This window comes from Liolophura sinensis, chromosome 1, assembly GCF_032854445.1.
Source record: "Liolophura sinensis isolate JHLJ2023 chromosome 1, CUHK_Ljap_v2, whole genome shotgun sequence".
Classification (NCBI taxonomy): Eukaryota; Metazoa; Mollusca; class Polyplacophora; order Chitonida; family Chitonidae; genus Liolophura; species Liolophura sinensis.
Window position 1 is genome coordinate 89,757,687 of NC_088295.1, and position 21,893 is coordinate 89,779,579.

The 21,893-nt window shown below is 39.9% G+C and overlaps 1 protein-coding gene across 2 annotated transcripts; it reads left to right on the forward strand.

The window, feature by feature from the left end:
* The first annotated feature begins 149 nt into the window (after nucleotides 1-149).
* On the forward strand, nucleotides 150-14,676 carry LOC135480639 (glycogen synthase kinase-3 beta-like). Of its 2 annotated transcripts, none has more exons than XM_064760536.1 (9): nucleotides 150-546; nucleotides 3,333-3,529; nucleotides 4,619-4,702; nucleotides 5,903-6,013; nucleotides 6,323-6,453; nucleotides 6,743-6,849; nucleotides 7,706-7,905; nucleotides 10,502-10,688; nucleotides 11,488-14,676. In XM_064760536.1, exons 1-9 carry the CDS (start codon nucleotides 462-464, stop codon nucleotides 11,652-11,654), a joined length of 1,269 nt encoding a protein of 422 aa, XP_064616606.1. In that variant the 5' UTR covers nucleotides 150-461; the 3' UTR covers nucleotides 11,655-14,676. The 2 variants fall into 2 exon arrangements, with proteins under 2 accessions (XP_064616606.1, XP_064616614.1); XM_064760544.1 differs by having other exon boundaries at nucleotides 7,706-7,899.
* The last annotated feature ends 7,217 nt before the right edge of the window (nucleotides 14,677-21,893 follow it).

The window sequence follows — 21,893 nt, forward strand, 5'->3', positions numbered from 1 at the left end:
CTGTGTACAAAACTCGTGACGAGCAACTCAAAAGTGACGTCATCAATCTCTGGGTTCTGGTCTCCGGCGGAACTCGGATGGCGATTCTAACAAGCTGATTGGTTGAATTTCACGCCCGATCATACCCGAAAGCCAAGAGAAGTCATTGTACGACACGAACGGCCATTAGAAACGAAAATTTATCAAACAGGGGCAAATCTTGGCCTGTATATCGTTGAAAATACCACACAAAGGCACCGATTGACGATCCGCTGAACCTAAGACGATAGCCGATTTATCCATCTACAGCTACTACGTCGGTTTCAGGTTCTATGGGTAATTTTTGGTGGGAAAAAATAGGCGAAGCTATTGCTGTCTTGACAGAATAAATAATTTTTGTGTGAGACCAGAGATAGATCAATGAAATGTAAGCGAAATCGAGGACTTTCAGATAAATAACTTTTTTATTTGGATACAAAATCATGAGCGGTAGGCCAAGGACAACGTCGTTCGCCGAAGGGAGTAAAGCTGGGAATTCATCGTCATTTGGAGGCATGAGAACCATAAGTAAGTATCGTGTGTGCAGCAAGGGATTTGTAAGGGTAGTTACATGCAGGCCTGGTTACCTGTGGTATCTCAATATGGCGACCAATGTCATATTGATAAATGATTTAATGACATTTAAGCACAACCTGTATCTATGGCTAAGAATTTAAACAATATACATTATAAACATTTTCGTTGCTGTGAAGATGGAATGGACCTGCATGGTGAGAGATGTATGTGCAGTGAAAGAATGTTGACAGGAGCTTGGAAAATGACACTTATCAATCACAGATTAGCAGGGCAGCCTCACAGTGAATAAAACTGCATGTGCCAATAAAGAAATCTTGTTGTGTAATTTGTTTCTCATATTACAAATGCTAAGTGTACAGTTCAGTCATTGAAAGATAATAAACACTGTTACAGTGTCACTACACTTGTCGCACAGGATTTTTATTTGAAACTGCGCTTATCTAGGCATTTTACTTGCCTGTGGCAGTAGCCAGCAGACAATTAGGTAAAGGATAACATGGGAAGCTATAGGGAATGAACAACAGCGGATGACGTTCCAAGAACTATACCTCATAATGGTAAGGAATGATAATAGCTAAATGAATAAGATGTATTCTAACAATACAACATTTGACGGAGACCCATTCCCTAAATGCTGGGTATAGCCTATGTTAGATGTTGTATTGTTAGCATACGCCTATTTCATTTGGCTACAATTTTAGTATGTTAGACAATAAAACCGATTTTTGAACAATGTTTTCATCATTGTGTGTGCACATAAAACTTGTTGATGTAAGTGAAAATGGCAAATGTCAAACATCCTGACATACATGGTCACAGACTAAATATTGTCTTTGTTGCACGCTAACAAAGTTGATCACAGTAAGCCACATTAACTCTAGTTAACTCACAATGCTTCAGCCTTTCTAAGACAATGTCAGTTTAAAGTATTTTCCCATGACATGCATAAATGGAAGATGTGCTGCTGCTGATCCCTATTCGTCTCAACATGTACCTTGCCCCTGTAGAAGGGCTAAAGTACCTTTCAGGGGAGTACATGCATATATGCCCTGCTGTGATATACTGCACAACTTTCAGAGCGTGCAGCCTTATGCGTTATACGTGGTATGATACTGTGGCAAAAGAAAAGACAATTGCAAGTATTAAAAGTGCTTCTAAGTGTTTTTTGGAATAAATATACATGTGTTACCTGCACTTGTTTCAGTGGTTGTTAAAGGAACATATTGACAACAGCAAAAAAATCATGCAATTATAAATATCATTTTTATAAGTTAAGACTTTCAGTCATCTACCAACACATATCTGACTTCGAGTGGGCAATCAGATGCTCAGTTTTATCCTGGGTTTCCTCGACCCATGTAATACTATCTTATCATTAACTTTTAAGGTGTGCTGTTGGCTATCCTCATCCAGCCAAACAATGTGACTAAGAAATGCTCGTTCACAGTACTGTATGCTGGATCATTTATGATCATGTGGGATAATATGTGCACCAGCATGGTGAAATGACCCACGAACCGCTCACCAATGTGGTTGCTGCAAGTTCAAGTCAAGCTCATGCTGGCGTTCTCTCCGGCCATACATGGGAAGGTCTGCCAGCAAATTGGGATGATTATGGGTTTCTCCCGGGCCCTGCCTGATTTTATCCCACCGTAATGCTGGTCGCCGTCCTATTATAAGTGAAATGTACTCGAGTACAACGTAAGTCACCAATAAAATAGACGAAAGTAAAATAAAATTGTGGTGTATTGGCATGATATATAAAACAACTATTAAAGTGTATTTTGGATGAGGGATGCAATGTTGAAGTTTTGATTTCAATTTCAGGGTATTTCATTTCGAAACATTAATCTCATACATGTACTAACTGTCCTTTTTTTTTTGGTCACAGTTTGACACACATGACCTCTGACTCTGCAAATGTGCACAGATAATGCTTCTGGTAGCATTGTAAATGTGTCCATTATGGAAGATTACTTAATTATGTTAATGTAGTTGATGAGTGTGTAGTGTCCACAGAGATCCACCTACAGTGTACATGTAGTGAAAAGAGCTATTCGGGCCAGAACAGATGGTGGACTAGGTGGATGGTGGAGCAGCATTGCGGTGTGTTAGATACATATGTACAATAACATGTACTAGTAGTTATACATCTAGCTAATAAACTAGTCTCATTTACACATAATAAATCTAGTGAAATCTGGTTGGAGTGCTTCTGGATTAAAGCTCTGGGACCAGTTGTTCAAAAATGTATTAGCTCATACTGGTATTGAGCGATATCTCTGCGTAAGGGCCTAAACGTATAGAATTGCCAGGTGTGGTCTTGCATGTGGGTTACCGTTTTTTCCTACATGTATGCCGCTAGTATGAAAGTTCAAACATCTACATCAAGGTAGATATAATTAATAGGCTTCAGATGCTCTGCATTCAGAGCCTGGCTCACTGTACAGCAGTTTATGTGGGTTGGCTTGTTAACAGTTAATTACATGCCTTAGGTTCAAGTTAGTATGTACATGTACATGTATATACAGGTCTGCTCTGTCTCTTCAAGTGTACGGACACTAGTACAGGTACACAGTCACTGTGAAATTAGGTTGGTTGGTAGAGATGAACATACATGGTGTAGTGGCCTGATGCATGTTAAATTTTCCAGTTAATACATGTTACGTACATTTTGAGACTTGAGTACAAGAAAGCATGTGAAGTCCATCAAGATACATGTAAATTGTTCTCCATGGTGGCCTAGTGTAATCATGGCCTGATTTCCTGTTTTTCAGATCAGGGGAAGGATGGCAGTAAGGTGACCACTGTGGTAGCCAATGCAGGCCAGGGACCTGATCAGCCTCAGGAGGTCTCCTACACAGACACAAAAGTCATCGGGAATGGGTCCTTCGGGGTGGTCTACCAGGCCAAGCTTATAGAATCTGGGGAACATGTTGCAATCAAAAAGGTCCTGCAAGACAAACGTTTTAAGGTAAGTTCCCATGAGACAGGGCCTTTGGTTGTAGCAATGTTCGGGTAGCAACCAGTGCACTGCATTTCTGTAACCTGTAATGTGGTACATGTAACTAATATGGCAAAGTCTGAGAAGGTAGGCGGTGAGCAGGCTATCATTGTCGTGCATCTCGGTATAAGTGCCCAGTAAAGGGTATCCTTGGAATGGTCTATAACCTAAAAGTAATCTGCTTATGCTGTTGGCCATACCATCTTGTGCAATTGTTAAAAATGATATATTTTTTGTCCATGAGTGTAGATTTAAACTTGTCATGTTTGTGATAACCTACATTACAGGCAGTACATGGTATAAATCATACTGCTGTCCATTAGTTGTAGTCAAAAGTGGTGCTTGTGGTGCAGTTGTCTTCAGGTCTAATTACTCTGTTAGATTGACTTACCAGTGGTACTGTGAATCCCCTTGTGACCAGCTGTTTACATTCACAACCAGCTATTCTAAGAGAAAACATGATGGTTATTTCCATCATTCCATGATCACGCACACTTGTGTATATGCCAGTTCAGTGAAGATTCAAGATTGATGGCAAAAAGTGCTGAAATATTATCAGCACTTTTTGACATTAATTTCGAATCTTCAGTAATCATCTGGAGGCTTTTTTTTTTCTTATTATTGCATGTATTATAATGATTGGAGGATTGAAGTCAACTGTGGAGTGCTCTGTTCTGTTCATGAAAACAATGTAGGATGTAGTGAGCAAATGTTATTCTGCCTTCTACACCTTGAAATGATCACAGAATTGAGTTTGTAACAAATTACCCACCGCCTAACCCTACACAATGGTTATGGGAGTTATACTATCACCAGCAATCAGAGTCTTTAACCAACTCAGCAGGGTGAATTTTGTGGGTGAATTTTGGATGACCAATTCATCACAACATTGTTAACTTTAGTCCAGTGATAGTTATGATCAGTGATGTGTTGTGAGTGGGTTTCCAGGAGTTATCTTGTAAAGAAGGTGCTAAGACTAATGTGTTTTGTATTGTGGTGGTTTGATTCATGCAAAATTTTGCTTAGTGATATTGGCAGGTGGTCTCTGTTTATTTTCAGAATCGGGAATTACAAATCATGAGGAAGTTAGAACATCAGAATATTGTAAAGCTAAAGTATTTCTTTTATTCTGCAGGAGAAAAGGTGAGTTGTTTTCTTTATACATTAAAGTTACTTTAATTTTATACAGTAACATGCTAATACATTTAACATATTTATATTTAAGCTCAATATACGCAGGAGCTTAATACCGAACATGACAAGACTGGTGCGTTGGGCCCTAAGTGCTTGTGTTTTCGAAACTCAACTGGATTTGTCCCTAGGCTCTGTCCAGTTTCGTCTCACCATAATGCTCACCGCAGTCGTATAAGTGAAATGTTCTTGAGTACGACGTAAAACACCAGTCAAAAAAATAAAATAATGAACTGGATTTGTGCTCCAGTCATTTGTTGCATGACAGTCAATCTTAAAGCCAAGGGGATTCTTGCACCAGCACGTCGCAATGACCCAGGAGCCTCCCACCTATGTGATCTCTGTGAGTTCAAGTCCAGCTCATGCTGGCTTCCTCTCTGGCTCTACGTGGAAAGATCTGCTAGCAACCTGCAGATGGTCGTGGGTTTGCCCTTGACTCTGTCCGGTTTCCTCCCAACATAATGCTGGCCGCCGTCACATAAGTGAAATATTTTTCAGTAAAACACCAGTCAAATAAATCTATAAATCAGTTTTCAAGTTGTAAGGCCATCAGCAACGTCATATGACCAATTGAGTTGGGTCGCATCTTACGCCCTTGTGTATGCTGATCTTTACTAAACACATTCACTTATCAATAGACATGGATCCCTACTTGTGTATTCAGCTCTTGAAGTTAGTTTTTATTTTTTGTTGTTTTTTTTTTGTAGTGCTGAGCAGAGCGACCCAATTTTTACCACTTTTTCACACATTCTAAAAACTATTTTTTACCCTGTTAGTAATGTATAAATGTTCTGTACTTTCCCTACTTTCGAGCAGTGTAACTCTGTATAATTTAAGATTTTGTAGAAACTTCACTCGTTCAAAAAATTGAAGTTAAGGAGCAGAAACATTTGGTTACATGTTGGAATGTGTGTACATGCATCAGTCTGTCATAACTCAAAAGCTGACATGAGGCGTTGTTGTGGTAACACAGTTTATGATCCTGTGATAGTGTCACACTGTCATGCCACATTGATGTGATTGTGAAAAAAAAAAAAACGTCAGACTGAGACTGAGCTCACAATAATCTCACATCCTTCAATTATTTAGGAAGTGATCAGATGCATGACTTTTTGCGTTTGAGAAGTAACTTTGTACCCTTCGTTTTTGCAGAAAGATGAGGTTTACCTGAATCTTGTACTGGAATATGTACCAGAAACAGTTTACAGAGTAGCTCGGCATTATAGCAAGTCTAAACAAACAATACCCATACTATACATAAAGGTAAGTCTCTATGTCTTCAAACAGATTGTAATGAAAGTAATCATGTGAATTGTGTGTTGTACCTTCTGTAGTGGATAGGCCCCATGAACGGTAGATGCAAGGTTCAACACCAAATTGAGTCATCCCTAAGACTCTAAACATTGCTAATCTTGGGACTACCTCACTTAACACTTCACATGAAAGGAATAAGCTTTCCTCATAATTCTGACTGCTGCAGTATGTTACAAATTCTTGAGCATGTCATTAAGAACCATTCAAATAAATAAATAAAGTATTTATATAATATTAATATTGACTTTGTTTTCTCAGCTTTACATGTACCAGTTATTCCGGAGTCTAGCCTATATTCATTCACAAGGCGTATGCCATAGAGATATTAAACCACAAAACCTCCTGCTTGATCCCGAAACTGGAGTCCTTAAATTATGTGACTTTGGCAGGTAAGTCACTTAAAGTTTTCTCTCTTTTACGTAATTGTTGAACAGCTTCTGGCCTTTACAGCTACTCCTCAAAACTTGATATACATCTTCTGTTTTTTGCTCTGCTATGCTGCGTTCTCTGGCGCTGTTTTCATTGTGTTGATATTCTGTTATGCGACATTATTAGTGATTTTTACTCTGGATCAATCAGATACAGTTTGATCCTAAGTTGCGTGTAGGTAATTCATTGATTGCAAGTTTCACAGAAACACAGATGTACATTTATTGACCAATACTTGCTTTGTTTCAGTGCAAAAACTTTAGTGAAAGGGGAGCCTAATGTGTCTTACATATGTTCACGTTATTATCGTGCTCCGGAGTTGATATTTGGTGCTACAGATTATACATCCCAAATAGGTGAGTTCCTTCTGTTGTTCAGGTGTAAAGGTGTCTTAAGCCAAGGACACACTAGACCGATCGATTTTTTTTTCGCTTGTACAGAAGTATTTTGTGGCTTTCTGAAAATGTGTCTAGTGTGTCAGCACTGGTGACGGCGTATTTGACAGGCAATCTTGTCCGCCGCGAAATTCGCTTGTCTCAGACATGTCACATACTAGCAAAGAAATACACTAGCGATTTCACCTGGTCAGTATAGTGTGTCCACTCCAGCAAATTTCGGCAATCAAGACGGTTTACTGGGCACATGACATAATTTAATGACCATGATCAACGGGAAAATCTGCCGAGTGTGTCTGCAACATTTCTTGTGAATATCGACAGCATATTTTGGGGGCAATTGACTTTGTCCCGATGAGCGAAAAAATCCACAAGGTGTGTTTTCGGCTTTGGTACTTTCTTGCACATGTAAGTTTATTAGCCGGAGGGATTCACACCATTTAGTGCCCCACTATGCCCTTCTGTAAGTGATGCCAAGAAATGTCGATTTTGCCTGAAGTACAAACTCAGCTTATTATAAAGATTCTGTAAATATATGTTTATTTAAGACACGTGTTCAAACTAGAATGATATTATGTACGAAACTAATCTTTGGTATAGATTTGTCCCTCAGAACAATCATACATGTAATGTAGGTCAATTACCATGGCTTTGTATCTTTTGCCATCGGTTATTAGTCAGGGTGTAAGTCCTGTCACTTGGAATGTACCATTAGAAAAACGCAACAGGGACAGAATTATCTCCCTTGAGTTGACCCTGGTATGGCTGGTCGTGTACATGTAAGAGTGGTTAGTAATGCTGTTCATCTTCTCCATAGATGTCTGGTCAGCAGGCTGTGTGTTAGCAGAGCTACTTCTCGGTCAGCCAATTTTCCCGGGTGATAGTGGCGTGGACCAGCTAGTGGAGATCATCAAAGTCCTGGGCACACCGTCAAGGGAGCAGATTCGAGAGATGAATCCCAACTATACTGAGTTTAAATTCCCCCAGATAAAGGCGCACCCCTGGACTAAGGCACGTGTCTGTATTCCATGGTATAGTTCCATCCGTGCACCTCTCCTTCTCTACTGCAGCACACAGGCCTAGGCCAATGGACCTTTACATGTCAAATTACACAGGAGAAAGCACAATCACTGTTTAAATGAACAACTGCCACTAAGTATTAGATAATCTTTTATTTGAGTCAGTTTGTGTAATGTGCTGATTCTGTCTTAAAAAATGTATGTAAGGCATGTATGCTGCATAATGTTGTAGAGGAAGAGGGTTGTACAAGTATACTAACCATAGTGCTATGGTCATTGCATAGGTTTGCTTTTGTGGTTCATCATTTACAAGATGGCAGGTGTTTTGAAAATGGCATTGACAAATGTATAAATGGTTAAAACAAGGATGTTGGAATGATATTAGTAAAATTTTCAAGTGGAAGGGTGAACCTCTGCAATGACCAGGCATTATAAAATGTGTTGAAAATGATTTGGTTTATTGCATGGTTTTGTTAGCATATGCAGACCTAGTAATTAGTGACCGTATACTTCAATATCTGACCTATTCAGGGCCTAATCTGGCCTCAGAAGGGCATGGGTGGACCCAATGAAGGGCACTTCATTGTTAAATATTTTGATACATTTTTAAGGGCCTCCGTTCTTACGGTTGACCTCCACCCCATGTGCACACCACAACACATACCTAGCCTGAAAATTCAGTCTAAGGCCGGCTTGTATTTATTTGATGTGTGAAGAACTCTGCCATCCTGGATGACATGTGCATCTGATCATACACTGTATTATAGCTACCCCAGGCCATCATTATAAAGTTGTTTGTTGCGGGTAACAAACCTTGTATTTTGAAGTTGAGTGTGTCAGTCGGCATTTTTTTTTTTTTCTTTTTTTTTTGAAAGTAAATTGAAAGTAATTCCTGGCTCGTATAACCTGAATGCTAATTGAATTATCGAGGGTCCAATTTTCGTCACCTGCTTCAGGGCATGGGTTTCCGATTTTATATGCTCTTTAAAAGCTTTGTTGTTTTCATAACCAAGTTCTTTCACACTGATGTCAAATATTCCTTCTTGATTCCAAATCCAACATTAAATTTGAGTAAATTTACGAACTTTAAACCTAAACAACTGAAGTTGAAAGGCATCCATTGCTTTCGCCACTGTGAGACACAGCCAATGGGATAGCATGTGTCAGAGCGACATTCATTAGAAGCCAGCACATGATGCTATTTTTCTTTCAAATTTATGGGCGTAGCGAAGATTGATCAAACTGAAGACGAATAAACTCCCACTTTGTTCATACACATCAAGCCTTAGCACCAGAGTTTGTATATATTTTAAACCATAATTTCCCTTCCCTGCTGTTAAAAAATTTAGCTGGCCCGTCGGGCTTTCTTAGCGCAAATCCCATGACCCTGCAAAGATTTCACTTCTTTATTACTACTACCTGTAGTATGTGATTCAATATTGGATATCTTTTTCGCTGGAATTATTTTTCATGGTAAATTATTGACCGCAAAATCCACGAAAATTAGTTGCACACGAAAATTAAGTACTTTACAGTATATGGAACGTCATAATTTGACCATATGGCATTAGGAAACAGCCACTGAAACTTTATTAAACTTAAATCACAATTAGTAGTTTATTGCAAGTAAAGTGCCGTTGTTGCTGCCGCTGTGAATTTAGATCAGCATTGTAAATTAAGGTAAATTTCCTAATTAAGAGGGCTGGATATTTGACAGTGAGGTGTTAGAGAGGCTTATTTGTGTGTAATTATAAGACCCAGTCATCTTACACATGGTCTCTCTGATGTTTTTGCCTTAGGATATGTGCATGCTACACTTCGATGTTTCTCTTTCGGAAGTTGGCAGCATGGAAAGGTTGATCTGCTTATATTTTGAGCATGAGATGATTTATGTTTTCATATTCTGATATATACACATGATCTCACAGTAAACAGACCTTTGTTCTTACTCGTGTTATTGGCTGTTTTTTTGACATGTATGTAACCTTGACACAAGACTGGTGTACTTATTTGGCATTGTTTGTTGATGTTGCATCTATTCTGTTTGAGTTAATCCACACAGCAGTGACAGTCACGCCTGTATGTCTGTCAGCATGCACATTATGATGGACAAATAAACCATGACTATTTACATCACAATAGATTAGTGAACATCAACAACATCAGTGTAAAAGTTACTGAAAGCCTGACATAATAACTTTTTTGCATTGGGGATGTATCCCGTGATTCCTAAATAACCATCCACCTGCACTTAGGCTGTTAATTGATTACTCCATTTCTTTTACCTGCTTTATATGTAATATCAGCAAACAACACAAATACACTTAGAGGCATTAGTTTTGTATTCTGCCTTTAAGTACATGTTATATTGAGGGGAGACATTTGAACATGACACACTCTTAAAGAGGACACAATAGGCTCGTATAATCTCAGCATTACACAATGCCACAAGAATCCAGCTCTATTCAAATGGATTCATGGATTTCCAGTATAAACTGTTGTAAACTTACCAGTCAGCATATTATTATAACACTGTCCTGTCGGTGAACTCTGTCCCTCCCCCTGTACGATGGCTGGTTGTTGTTGTTGTACAGGTGTTCCGGCCCCGCACCCCTCCAGAGGCTATCCAGCTTGTGAGTCGTCTCCTGGAGTACACACCAGTCGCCCGCATATCACCCCTGGAGGCCTGTGCCCATCCCTTCTTTGATGAACTAAGGGAGGCTAGTACCAGGCTACCTAATGCACGAGAATTGCCACCTTTATTCAACTTTACCCCACAAGGTGAGTCCTTCCCAGACCTTTTGTCACAGCATTATTGGATCTTTCAACATGAGTTTTATGTCGTTGTGTCTTTTTACTGTCTCTTCAATAGTGTGATTGACAATACATTTTTGTACTTGATGTAAGTACTGATGTCAGAGGAAATATTTTCTCTGTGTAGACTCTCACAACATTATCAAACGAGTGACATCTACAATGTGACATAGTATTCTCTGTCTTTCGTTACTCAAGTACTATATAAACACAGATGTTGCTATCCATGGAAGAAGTGTGGTTTCGTTTGACTTCTCAACATCTGAGATAAAATAACCTCTCTGGCTCACCATGACATTGGTCTCGCCACAGCCAATTTGCCCATGGACAATGAAGTCACATGCTAAAATCCCTCACGGCATGGTTTGCCTCTGTTCAAGACACATCCATGTATGCATGTTTGCTCTGAAGTACGCTGAACAAATGCATGCACTGCGCTTTGGAATGCGTTGTAACGTTTTGGCAATCTTTCACGGTCACATCATGGTAAGTTCTGTCCTGGCAGTACCAGAAATATGCAGAAATTTGAATCAAAAATCCCTACAATTAAGTACTGCTAAAGACCACGGTCTGTGCCTCAAGCCCTTCACGTTATTTGTTATTGGCAGTTGCATGTAAGTGCATGTACATGTATTGTCTGGGTCTTATTTATGCTGTTGACATGCATGTATGAAGGGTCAGAAACACTCGCTTAGCCATTATCTTATACTGACCGCACTTGTCTTCACATAGTTCAGATTTCCATCAAATGCGTGTATTTTTTCAGAGCTGTTGATCCAGCCCTCTCTCAACACGGTACTAATTCCGTCTCATGCCCGGCCCCAGACGGCAGAAGATCCCGCAGCTACCAGTCAACAGTCAACCCCAGACAACCCAGCACCCAGCACGGAGGTCCCGCCCCAGGGGGCCACAGCTGCGGGCAGTACCGCTTGACCTCGAGCACCACACACATAGAGTCATGAACATTCTAGCTGTGGTGTAGAGTCTGAGAGAAGGGGACATAACTCAGGTGTAATGTATGAGGGACTAGCCATGTCACAAATACTCCCATATCTTGTACAGACAACAGAATTAGCATACTCCTACAAAGCTCGCCCAATATACCCCCTAAAATTTTAACTGTGTGACACAGGCTATATGGTGACTATCATGGGCTCTCATTACAGGACAATCTATGTTCCCTGGCTGACTCCCCTTAAAGGACGGATTTCACTTGACTTGTTGATGCATGCCTTGACCCCCCGCCAGCAGAGTAGACTTAACCGGGGGAGTGTGTGTGGTATATGTGCATGGCGCTCGGGCTCTTGTATGTGCCAGTGTGGTGATACAACCTGGAGATTTGTGCTGACCTCCGTCAGACTCCACACTGGCAAATACACTGGACAGTTTTAGGCCTGAAGTTTTATTGTACAGTAGCGTCTTCAAGAAGAGAGAAGGCTACTACTGTTTTGTTAAGACGAGTGGTTCAGAAGTCAGCCAGTATGTGTGTGTGAGATTTTAAATAACTGTGTCTCATATATAATTATTGATTGATATCACAATGTACATAGACTACCAATTGACATGGCTGAAGAAAAGGTTAGGTTGTCCCATCAGTGCCAGAGGCCCCATCCCGGACTCGCACTAGCCTACACAGCAGACTTTCCTGGGATAGCTGGCCTTCAATAAACTGGCATGTTTGTGAGCGAAAATTACTTGTTGTAGTTAAAGAAATGAGATATTTTATAAATGTACAGTTGTTTTATGTGCCTGTTGTAGTTGTGTCTTAGTCTTAGCTTGGATAACTTATAAACCTCTCCTGGTCATTGTATGTGTAGAGATCCAGAAGTTGGAGAACTGCCAGACTGTGCTCACCTCTAATCACTTGTACTTACCTGTGTCTCTGTCCTAGCACAATGTGTCATCCCCCAGCACTTTGTCACCTCTAGACATTCAAGCCAATTGGTGTTCCAGTAGGATTTTTTTATTTTGGGACATGTTATAAACCAGATGCTAAAGCCTTCATAAACTAGGTAATATACCTCATTATGAGAGTACCACAGTAGATTGTCTGAGCCATTTGTGTCACCCTGAGCCCCGCGGCTACAGCTCTGGGGAATTCATCAACGTTAATGAATATCACTGTCATGTCAGCGCAGGATGAATCTATATTGCAATATTTAAACAAATTTGATAACAAAGACAGCGATTTGATTTCCCTTCAAGACTCTGATCTCTTATGTAGCAGATCATCTGCAAATATCAGCTGTTGCTAAATGAGTGTAGATCATAATTGGATAATGATCAGTAATGGAAAGTTGGAGGGGGCCTCGGGAACATAGAGCACTAATCAGGTGGAACATTCTTTTCACACACCATGGAGCAGTAAGTAGGGATGTTTTCCTAAACAGCCACAGGTTTGCACACCATAGATCAGTAACTGGGGATGTTTTCCAAAACCACCCACAGGTCTACTCGCCATGGAGCAGTAACTGGGGATGTTTTTTGAAACACCCACAGGTGTACAAACCACGGAGCAGTAATAAACACTCCGCTCTACACAGGATAAGCTTCTCCAGACTTGTATTATTTGGACAGGTCCAGGACTGTATTACAGAGTTTTCTCCCTTTTTCATATTACTCAAAGGTACAGTGCTGTCGTATATCTATATATATATATGTGTGTGTGTGTATGTCTGTGGTTGAAAGGTCATGCTAGCTACAATCAGTGTGCATGGGTGTGTTACCAACCCCACATTTTATCCGTGTTAATGTTCTGTTGATTTTTCGTCCTTTTATAAAAAGTAAACTGCTCTTGACAGTTCCCCGACTTAAGTTATTTGTCTCACCTTTGCATCATAAGCTGACCAGACCCGTTCATCCCAAATGCTGTAATAAACATGAAGGTGTCTGGTTGTATGCTCTTTGAAGCTGTCCCAATCCTGTATATAGGCCAATATAATCATTTGCATGATATATAGAACAGTGCAAAATTGACTTCTGTAAGACACACCCTCTCCCCCACCCCTATTAAATTTATAAATGAAGTCATTTAAATATGTTTTGGTACATTAAAGATAATGGTATTTTCAGTTGTTTATTAAGCATACTTTAGACATTTCTTCAGAGGCAGTATGGCCCTTGGCTGGACTCTCAAAACAAAGAGTATATGTCATAGTGTATGTATATTTATTACCTGGAAGGGTATGCCGTTTTCCATTGGAAACCTCAGTCTCTCCCTCAAAATTCCATTTTCCTTGTCAGTACTGTAGATGTACCGGTTCTCTTGTGTTAGAGAGGTGATTAGTGTTTATTGTATAGCATGGAACCAAGAAGTAAGAGTTTATCATCTTTACCTCATTTCGCGTCGTATACCGAATTGTCTTGGAACCTGTGTTAGTCTTTCCTGTCCAGCTGCTGCAGGAATTTCAGGTTCTCGCTGCCTGTGATCTCACGGTAGTCATAGTTACCTCCCTTAACACGTTTTTAGCGATGTCTTCAGTAGTTGTCTTCAAATCTTTGTGATTTGGAAACACACGTTAGAAAATTAATCCAACGGGTTGATCCATCGCACGCAGTTGTTCAGGAGAAAGGAACTGTATTTCATTTCTTTTTGCAAGATTCGATGTGGTTGTGCAGCTGAAGGTCATCTGGTGGTACACCTGTAAGCAGGAGGTTCGGACAGGGTATCCTATTCAGCCTCCACTACATGTACCTAACGATGATCACAACTGTAACCCGGATACCCTCTACTCATCCAGTTACAGTAAGGCTGCGCGTCTTCGTCTTACTGATAGAGTTTTTATTTGAAAATCATCTTAATTTTGTTGATGCATTTGTATTTTAAGTTGTCATTTTTTGTCCAGAGATATTTTATCCCGAACTGTAATTAAAGGGTATTTCTTCACAGAATTGGTTCGTCTCTCTGTATAATTTCAAGTGATATATGTATGCTTGTATGATATATATATACCCAGTCATGAATCCTACTCTCCATGTGTTTTACAGCAGCTGTCTCTGGAGGTTGTCGCCTACACGTACCTGCGGCTGGTTTCCACCAGACTGTCTTGCTTTTTTCAGTCTGTAAACTAGCCCTTCGAGCCGTATTATAGTTATTAAACGAATGACCAGACCCATCCGCAGGTTACTGCCTGCAGACCTTCCCACATACGGCCGGAGAGGAAGCCAGCATGAGCTGGACTTGAACTCACAGCGACCGCATTAGTGAGAGACCTGGATTACTGCGCCGCGCTAGCACGTTGACCACATCGGCAACGTAGGCCCACGGAATAGTTTGTCAGCGAACAATCGAAGGTTAACTGCTGACACTCTGGTTTCCTGCACTTACTTCAACATGATGCAATTTGATGGCACCGTGAACTACAGTATTGCAATCGGCCTTATTAGAGGCCTTAAAAGGAAAAGAGCGCTCCAGATCTAAGTAGGCATTACTAGATAGACTAGATTTGAAACATAAAAACACTGATGAGAGTTAAAGGCATTCAAATAATTGAATTCTAAGCTGGCCTGTGCTGATCATTCTGTTCTGTTCAGGAACTCAGGATGTTGGAGTAGCTCCATTTTACCTACGAATAAAGGATTACTGAAATAATTTTCTCACAAATTTCTTCATTCTGTTATTTAATAAGCACAAGGAAAAAATGACGACGAGTCGGAGTTCCCATATATACACACCATCAGTACGGCCCATAAAACCCACCATTGAATTCAAGCATTTAAATGCCTTTAACGCTCTTTAAAATAATCTAACTGTGGTATAACGGTGAAGTTAAAACTGGAATAAGCGCAATCTCCCACATTTCACTTTCATACGTTTGGTACATAACGCATAGCCCGGCCCGTGGTCATATGTTGACCAACAGAGAGAATTATCTGTAACCTTCACGACTGGAGTCCATTCTGATGTTTGATATATACAGTGCATCAAAAGTAATTTCCCCACAAAACAATGCTTGACATTTACCAAGATATTTGCCCAGTTGTGAAATTTTGCACATATCTCAATAGTCAAGTCAAAAAGCTGTAGCAAGGATTACCTTGTAGACACAGATGTGCTCCAATGAGCACGCGCAAACGCATTATTGGTCGGATTTTGACAATTTTACAAACAGAATGAAGATAATCTTGACTACCTGTACGACCAGATAATGTTAAAATCTGGTATAACTACCACTCTTTTGTATCACATTGGGAAAGCGAGCTTGCATCGTGTAAATGAAGCGCGTGGTCGGGTTTTGAGGGATGACTAACCACTTCTGAAGCAGATGCCTAACGTCATCAAGATCGGACACCGTCGTAACACAGCCATACACCACTTGTTTCAACTGGTTCCACAAATTTTAAATGGGATTGAGGTCGGGGAATTGGCGAGCCATTGATTATGTTTAATGCCTTCATGTTTAAAGAAGATATTTATAACTCTGGCACGATGTGGACGAGCATTTTCGTCCATAAAAAAAAATCCATTGCCATCTTGAATCTATTTGTACAATGTTCAAAATCCGGCTGATAATGCATGTGCGCATGCTCATTGTATCACATCTGTATCTACAGGGTAATCCCTGCTACAGTGTGTTGACTTGATTACTGAAACATTGTGCGCAAAATTTCACAACGATTGGGCAAATATCTTGGTGAACAATATTAGAGGCATCTTACTTTTGATGGACTGTTGATAATGAATTCACAAGTGATTCGAGTTTAAAAGATGTCAAAACCTGTCTTGTAACTGTTGATACTTCCGAAACCGACGTCTCTGGCAAGGCATGTGCATTTTGATAGGAAGCCCCCATATTCCGTAGAGCGCATGTTCCTTTTTCTACGCTCGTTTACATCACTTCCACCAATAGACAAGTTTAACTCTCAGTTATCCTCATCACTGCTGTGTTACGCAGGTTGGCATCTTTAGGTTTAGCCTGATCACTGCTGTGTTACAGAGGTTGACATCTTTAGGTTTAGCCTGATCACTGCTGTGTTACAGAGGTTGACATCTTTAGGTTTAGCCTGATCACTGATGTGTTACAGAGGTTGACATTTTTAGGTTTAACCTGATCACTGTGTTGCGCAGGATGACATCTTTAGGTTTAGCCTGATCACTGCTGTGTTACACAGGTTGGCATCTTTAGGTTTAGCCTGATCACTGCTGTGTTACAGAGGTTGACATCTTTAGGTTTAGCCTGATCACTGATGTGTTACAGAGGTTGACATCTTTAGGTTTAACCTGATCACTGTGTTGCGCAGGATGACATCTTTAAGTTTAGCCTGATCACTGCTGTGTTACACAGGTTGGCATCTTTAGGTTTAGCCTGATCACTGCTGTGTTGCGCAGGTTGACATCTTTAGGTTTAGCCTGATCACTGATGTGTTACAGAGGTTGACATCTTTAGGTTTAGCCTGATCACTGCTGTCGTGGTGCGGAGTTATTCAATCAGCAGTCATCAATAAAAAGTTTGATTTGATTAACGAATGTCTTCCTATGTAAAACAATTATGTAAGAAACATACTGATGCGTGACTGTTAAGGGTATGGGCCGACTTGTATTCAGGCCTAAGAAGTGTCCAAAGACTTTAGAAGCGATGATTGTTAAGTTATACGTAACATACTGCAATTATGTCGAAATCAGGCGTGATTTAAGACCACATACAGTTGCCTGTCACTAACTTGTCATGGTACAATGTGCAGGGAAAGTGTAGGGAAATAATTGAGCTGAAAGGTATAGTTATTTTCAACACTCGGTGCTCTGGGGCAGATTCCTTGCCTTATCACATGTCAGGTCTCTATTTTCTTTAGAGAAGATAAGTGTGTCTCTGTCATAAATATGATGGAACTATCAAGTAACTGGACTAGTTGAATCGAATCTTTATCTTCATGTCTGTGAATTTGGCCGTATCATCTGTCAGCAACAATGTGAAACAATCTCGAATCAAGTCAATGCAAAAGTCAGATAGTCAATGCGGCGTCAACCCCAATCATTTATTCATTCATTCATTCAGATGAAATACGTCCATGCAGGCATATCAAAGTGCTTGACCGAAGCTTACCGTGTATACGGTGTTCTACTTGGATCGTGGTCTATACCCAGGCAAATGTGTTGACACCGTTACTCGTACATCTCCACCATGTCAATAGATCAATTAAACATACCCGTATCAGGCAACACGCCGTCTTTGTAAGCCACACCTGTCATCCAACAGGGATGGGGGTGTAAATATTTATGAGATGGTCTCCTCTATAGCCGCCGGTGAAAGACGAGCGTGAAGAGCGAATAAGATATCCTCTTCCACCACGAAGCCGGTTTTGGTGAGTACCGCAGAAGGTGTCATCTACCTGAGTACATAGAGAATGAAGTCCAGCTCTTTCATCGTTCTGTCTTGTATCTGTCAGTAAGGATGTCCCGGTGCAGGACGAATGCTTTACCTAAAACAGCTGTAATGCCAGTATTACTTCAGAAGGATAGTTCCAACAACAACAGATGATTTGTCTGATGTACAGATAGCATCGCTCATAAGTCAGTGTCACAGAATGGAGTGGTATCCTACAGAAATAGGGTTGGGAGAAGGATGGATGGTTACCTGAAAACATAAATAAGGATATTTATAGATCTCTGTGTTTTTAATTGGGCGGTATCCTACAGAAAAGTGAATACCAAGAAGAATGGATGATTGCCTGAAAACATGGGTAAAGATTTTTATAAGTCTATATTACAGAATCGGGTGGTATCATACAGAAGTAGGGTCCCAAGAAGTATATATGATTCCCTGAAAGCACAAATACTGATATTTATACATGTAGGTCTGTGCCTTCGATTTGGGAGGTATCCTACGGAAAATGAGTAACAATAAGAATGGATAATTTCCTGAAAACATAGGGTATGATGGTTATAGGCCTGTGTTTTAGAACTGAATGGTAGCCTTCAGAAATAGGATCCCAAGAAGTATGGAAAGGTACCCGAAAACACAAGTTTCAGTTTGCGTCGTAGAATGGTTTACTTAGTTTCCGTCAGTACGAAGACTGTAAAAATCCCGACGATGTAGTTAAACACGGGTAAAAGGATAACGTAAAGACGAGCAATCTGACTTCAAGCGCCTTTCTTTGCTAGATTTATCTGATGTGTATACTAGACGTTAAAGTGCGAAAAAGCGTAATATCCTTCATACTTGCGGGTCACATGATAGAAAAATGCTACAACTGTAAAGCTGAAAATCGCTGAGTGAAAAGGGCTACACATATGTAATGTTCGTAGGTTTAAAACCATTGAGCTTTGTTTAAAGACAACGGACTTGCAACCCTTCAATAATTGTCCTGGCTATAGAGCATAACGCAACATATTAATGGCTTGGAAGAATGTACGCTTTCGAATGAAACTGTTCTGAGCAAACCCCCTCCTTTCCCTTTGCAAGTCAAGACAGGTGTGTGCATGTTTCGAACGTATAGCTTTGTTTGCATACTATACGTTATACGCTCTTAAAATTAAAATACTTTTGACCAGATGTAACTTCCGAAAAAAGTGATTCTTGTTACGTAATTAGGCCTACAATGACTTGTAAATCGAAAACTATTAAAGCTAAATAAATTTAGCTATGACGATTAGTTTTCCATGATAAGTCTTAAAATATTCTAATTTGGAAGTAGAAGTTTTGGCCTATTCGTTATTATAGACTAATGAGGTAAAGTTGTATCACGCCTGCAGCAAAAAACTTGAGAGATATGTGGAACTTGTGTACTGCTATGATACAGAACGCCATATAATGGAAGCGTGAAAGCTTTTGAGTGTCTTGTGTCTATTGGTGTGGTCGCCGTATTGGGTTTATGTGAAAACCCCTTTAAAAATCTTCTCTAAAATTTAAACTGCAGTTGCACGGAGCTTGGGTATATTTAATTTGGACATACAGTCTTCCTGGATCGAAGATTGTAGATGTACGTTATTAGGCGGAATTGTCATGTAATCCGAAACTTCGCTTTCTACCATTTATTTCTACATAGAGATTTTGGCAAATCAAAAGCCCTAACTCATGCAGTTTTGGACGCTGACTGTAAATATACTTTTAAACCGAAAAATGCCAGTTTGAGCCCTGGCATAGCTGCTTTAGCGTCTATATTTCTAACCTCATGTAATGCTTAAGAGTGGCAGCTTATACGACCTCTACCGCCCTGGCTTAAGTAGAATTAGCTTTAAATATGCTTTGATGTTAAAAACCAATTAAATATTAGCAGAAGTCCGTTGGCCTCTGATATTAGTCACTGCATGGCCTAGAATAATTCAAAATGTTATGTTGGCGTCTCATTTGTCAAACTCTAAACATGAAAAGAATTCCGATGGGAAAGGCGTAGGTTTATGGAGGCATGCAATATAAAAGACCTCAGCATAGCGAGTAAAACCAGAGCAATAGAAGACGTACAGTTTGTCATACGTAACCGTTGAAATCCATCCCCTTGTCAATGTACGTCAGGTGGTGTCCACCGTTTTATTCTAACTCTTCATATAAATGGTTAAATAGTAGCAACTTACACAACAATTAAATGTCAATAGCAATTTATATATTAGTCACTGTTCTGGAATAATTCCAAATGTTGTGTTATCGTACATTAAACACCGAGAAAAACCAGCTCAGCTACGACAGTGTGATTGCTGGAAACTTACATACGTAACCGGTGAAATCAGGGTTCCTGTCAGTTTACCGGTCAAATCGTTCGAGAGTAAAATCGTTCAAGAATGTCCTAATGACTAATGGCAGCAGCATTAATGCTAGATTGATTATTTATTTTGTATTACAGGACAAACTTTTGTAGGGAAATTTGTGGAGATCCGTATCAACGTATATGTCGTCCATATATCAATGTGGTATTGCTATATCCTGTTTACCAAAATACTAACTTGAAGAACATTCAATACGATTTACATCGTTAGTAATTAATAATTAATTGGTTAAGACCATGTAAAGTAGATTGTGTCGCACAAAACAAAAGACCTGGTAGACTAAAGCGGCGAATCGACCCCCATGCACGAAACTGTGCACCTCAAGAGGCGAAACTGACTATAGCTGTAACTGACAGCTGCTGACACAGTCGTGATGCAGCTTCTTTTTTTCATTTCTGTTTTACTCTTTTTTTTCCCTGTTACATGGCAAGCATGCGACTTACAAAGCTCCAAACAGGTATTGAAGCAATGTATAGGTCATAAAATAGAAAATGAGAAATGGTAGCCTGCCACAGTCACACTGAAGTATCTTTTTTCTTGCATTAGACCCTGTAGAGTGTGGAAAATCACGGCACCACATATGTAACTTTCGGAAAAATTCTTCAGCTTGCAGCTATGCACCAATCAGTTAAAAACATAGACAACAAATGTTCAGCCTTATACTTCTGCTACGCATAACATGTTAGTGTTGATGATAGCTAGAAGACTTGCATGTTCACTCAGTCAGGATTCACATATGACTATTTTTACTACACGTTGCGTAATACCACATTTTATCATTTCTAATTTATAAGAAAACGTATATAATTTAAGACAGCCTGTATTTTTACTCACGCAAAAATACACGCACAGATAATCTCAATGTTTTGTATTTTCTCCCTAATAGGTCTTTCACAGGAAATAAGGGCCATCACACACAGATAATCTCAATGTTTTATATTTTCTCCCTGACAGGCCTTTCACAGGAGTACTGAAATAAGGGTCATCACGCACAGATAATCTCAATGTTTTATATTTTCTCCCTAACAGGCCTTTCACAGGAGTACTGAAATAAGGGTCATCACGCACAGATAATCTCAATGTTTTATATTTTCTCCCTAACAGGCCTTTCACAGGAGTACTGAAATAAGGGTCATCACGCACAGACAATCTCAATGTTTTGTATTTTCTTCCTGACAGGTCTTTCACAGGAGTACTGAAATAAGGGCCATCACACAGAGATAATCTCAATGTTTTGTATTTTCTTCCTGACAGGTCTTTCACAGGAGTACTGCAATAAGGGTCATCACGCACAGAAAATCTCAATGTTTTGTATTTTCTTCCTGACAGGTCTTTCACAGGAGTAATGTAGATAGAAGGTCTGTCACATGAGCACTGAGATAAAGATCATCACACGCCGACAATATCAATGTTTTGTATTTTCTCCGAAACACACCTGTGACAGGATACACGGTACACGGCAGGCCATTGACGCG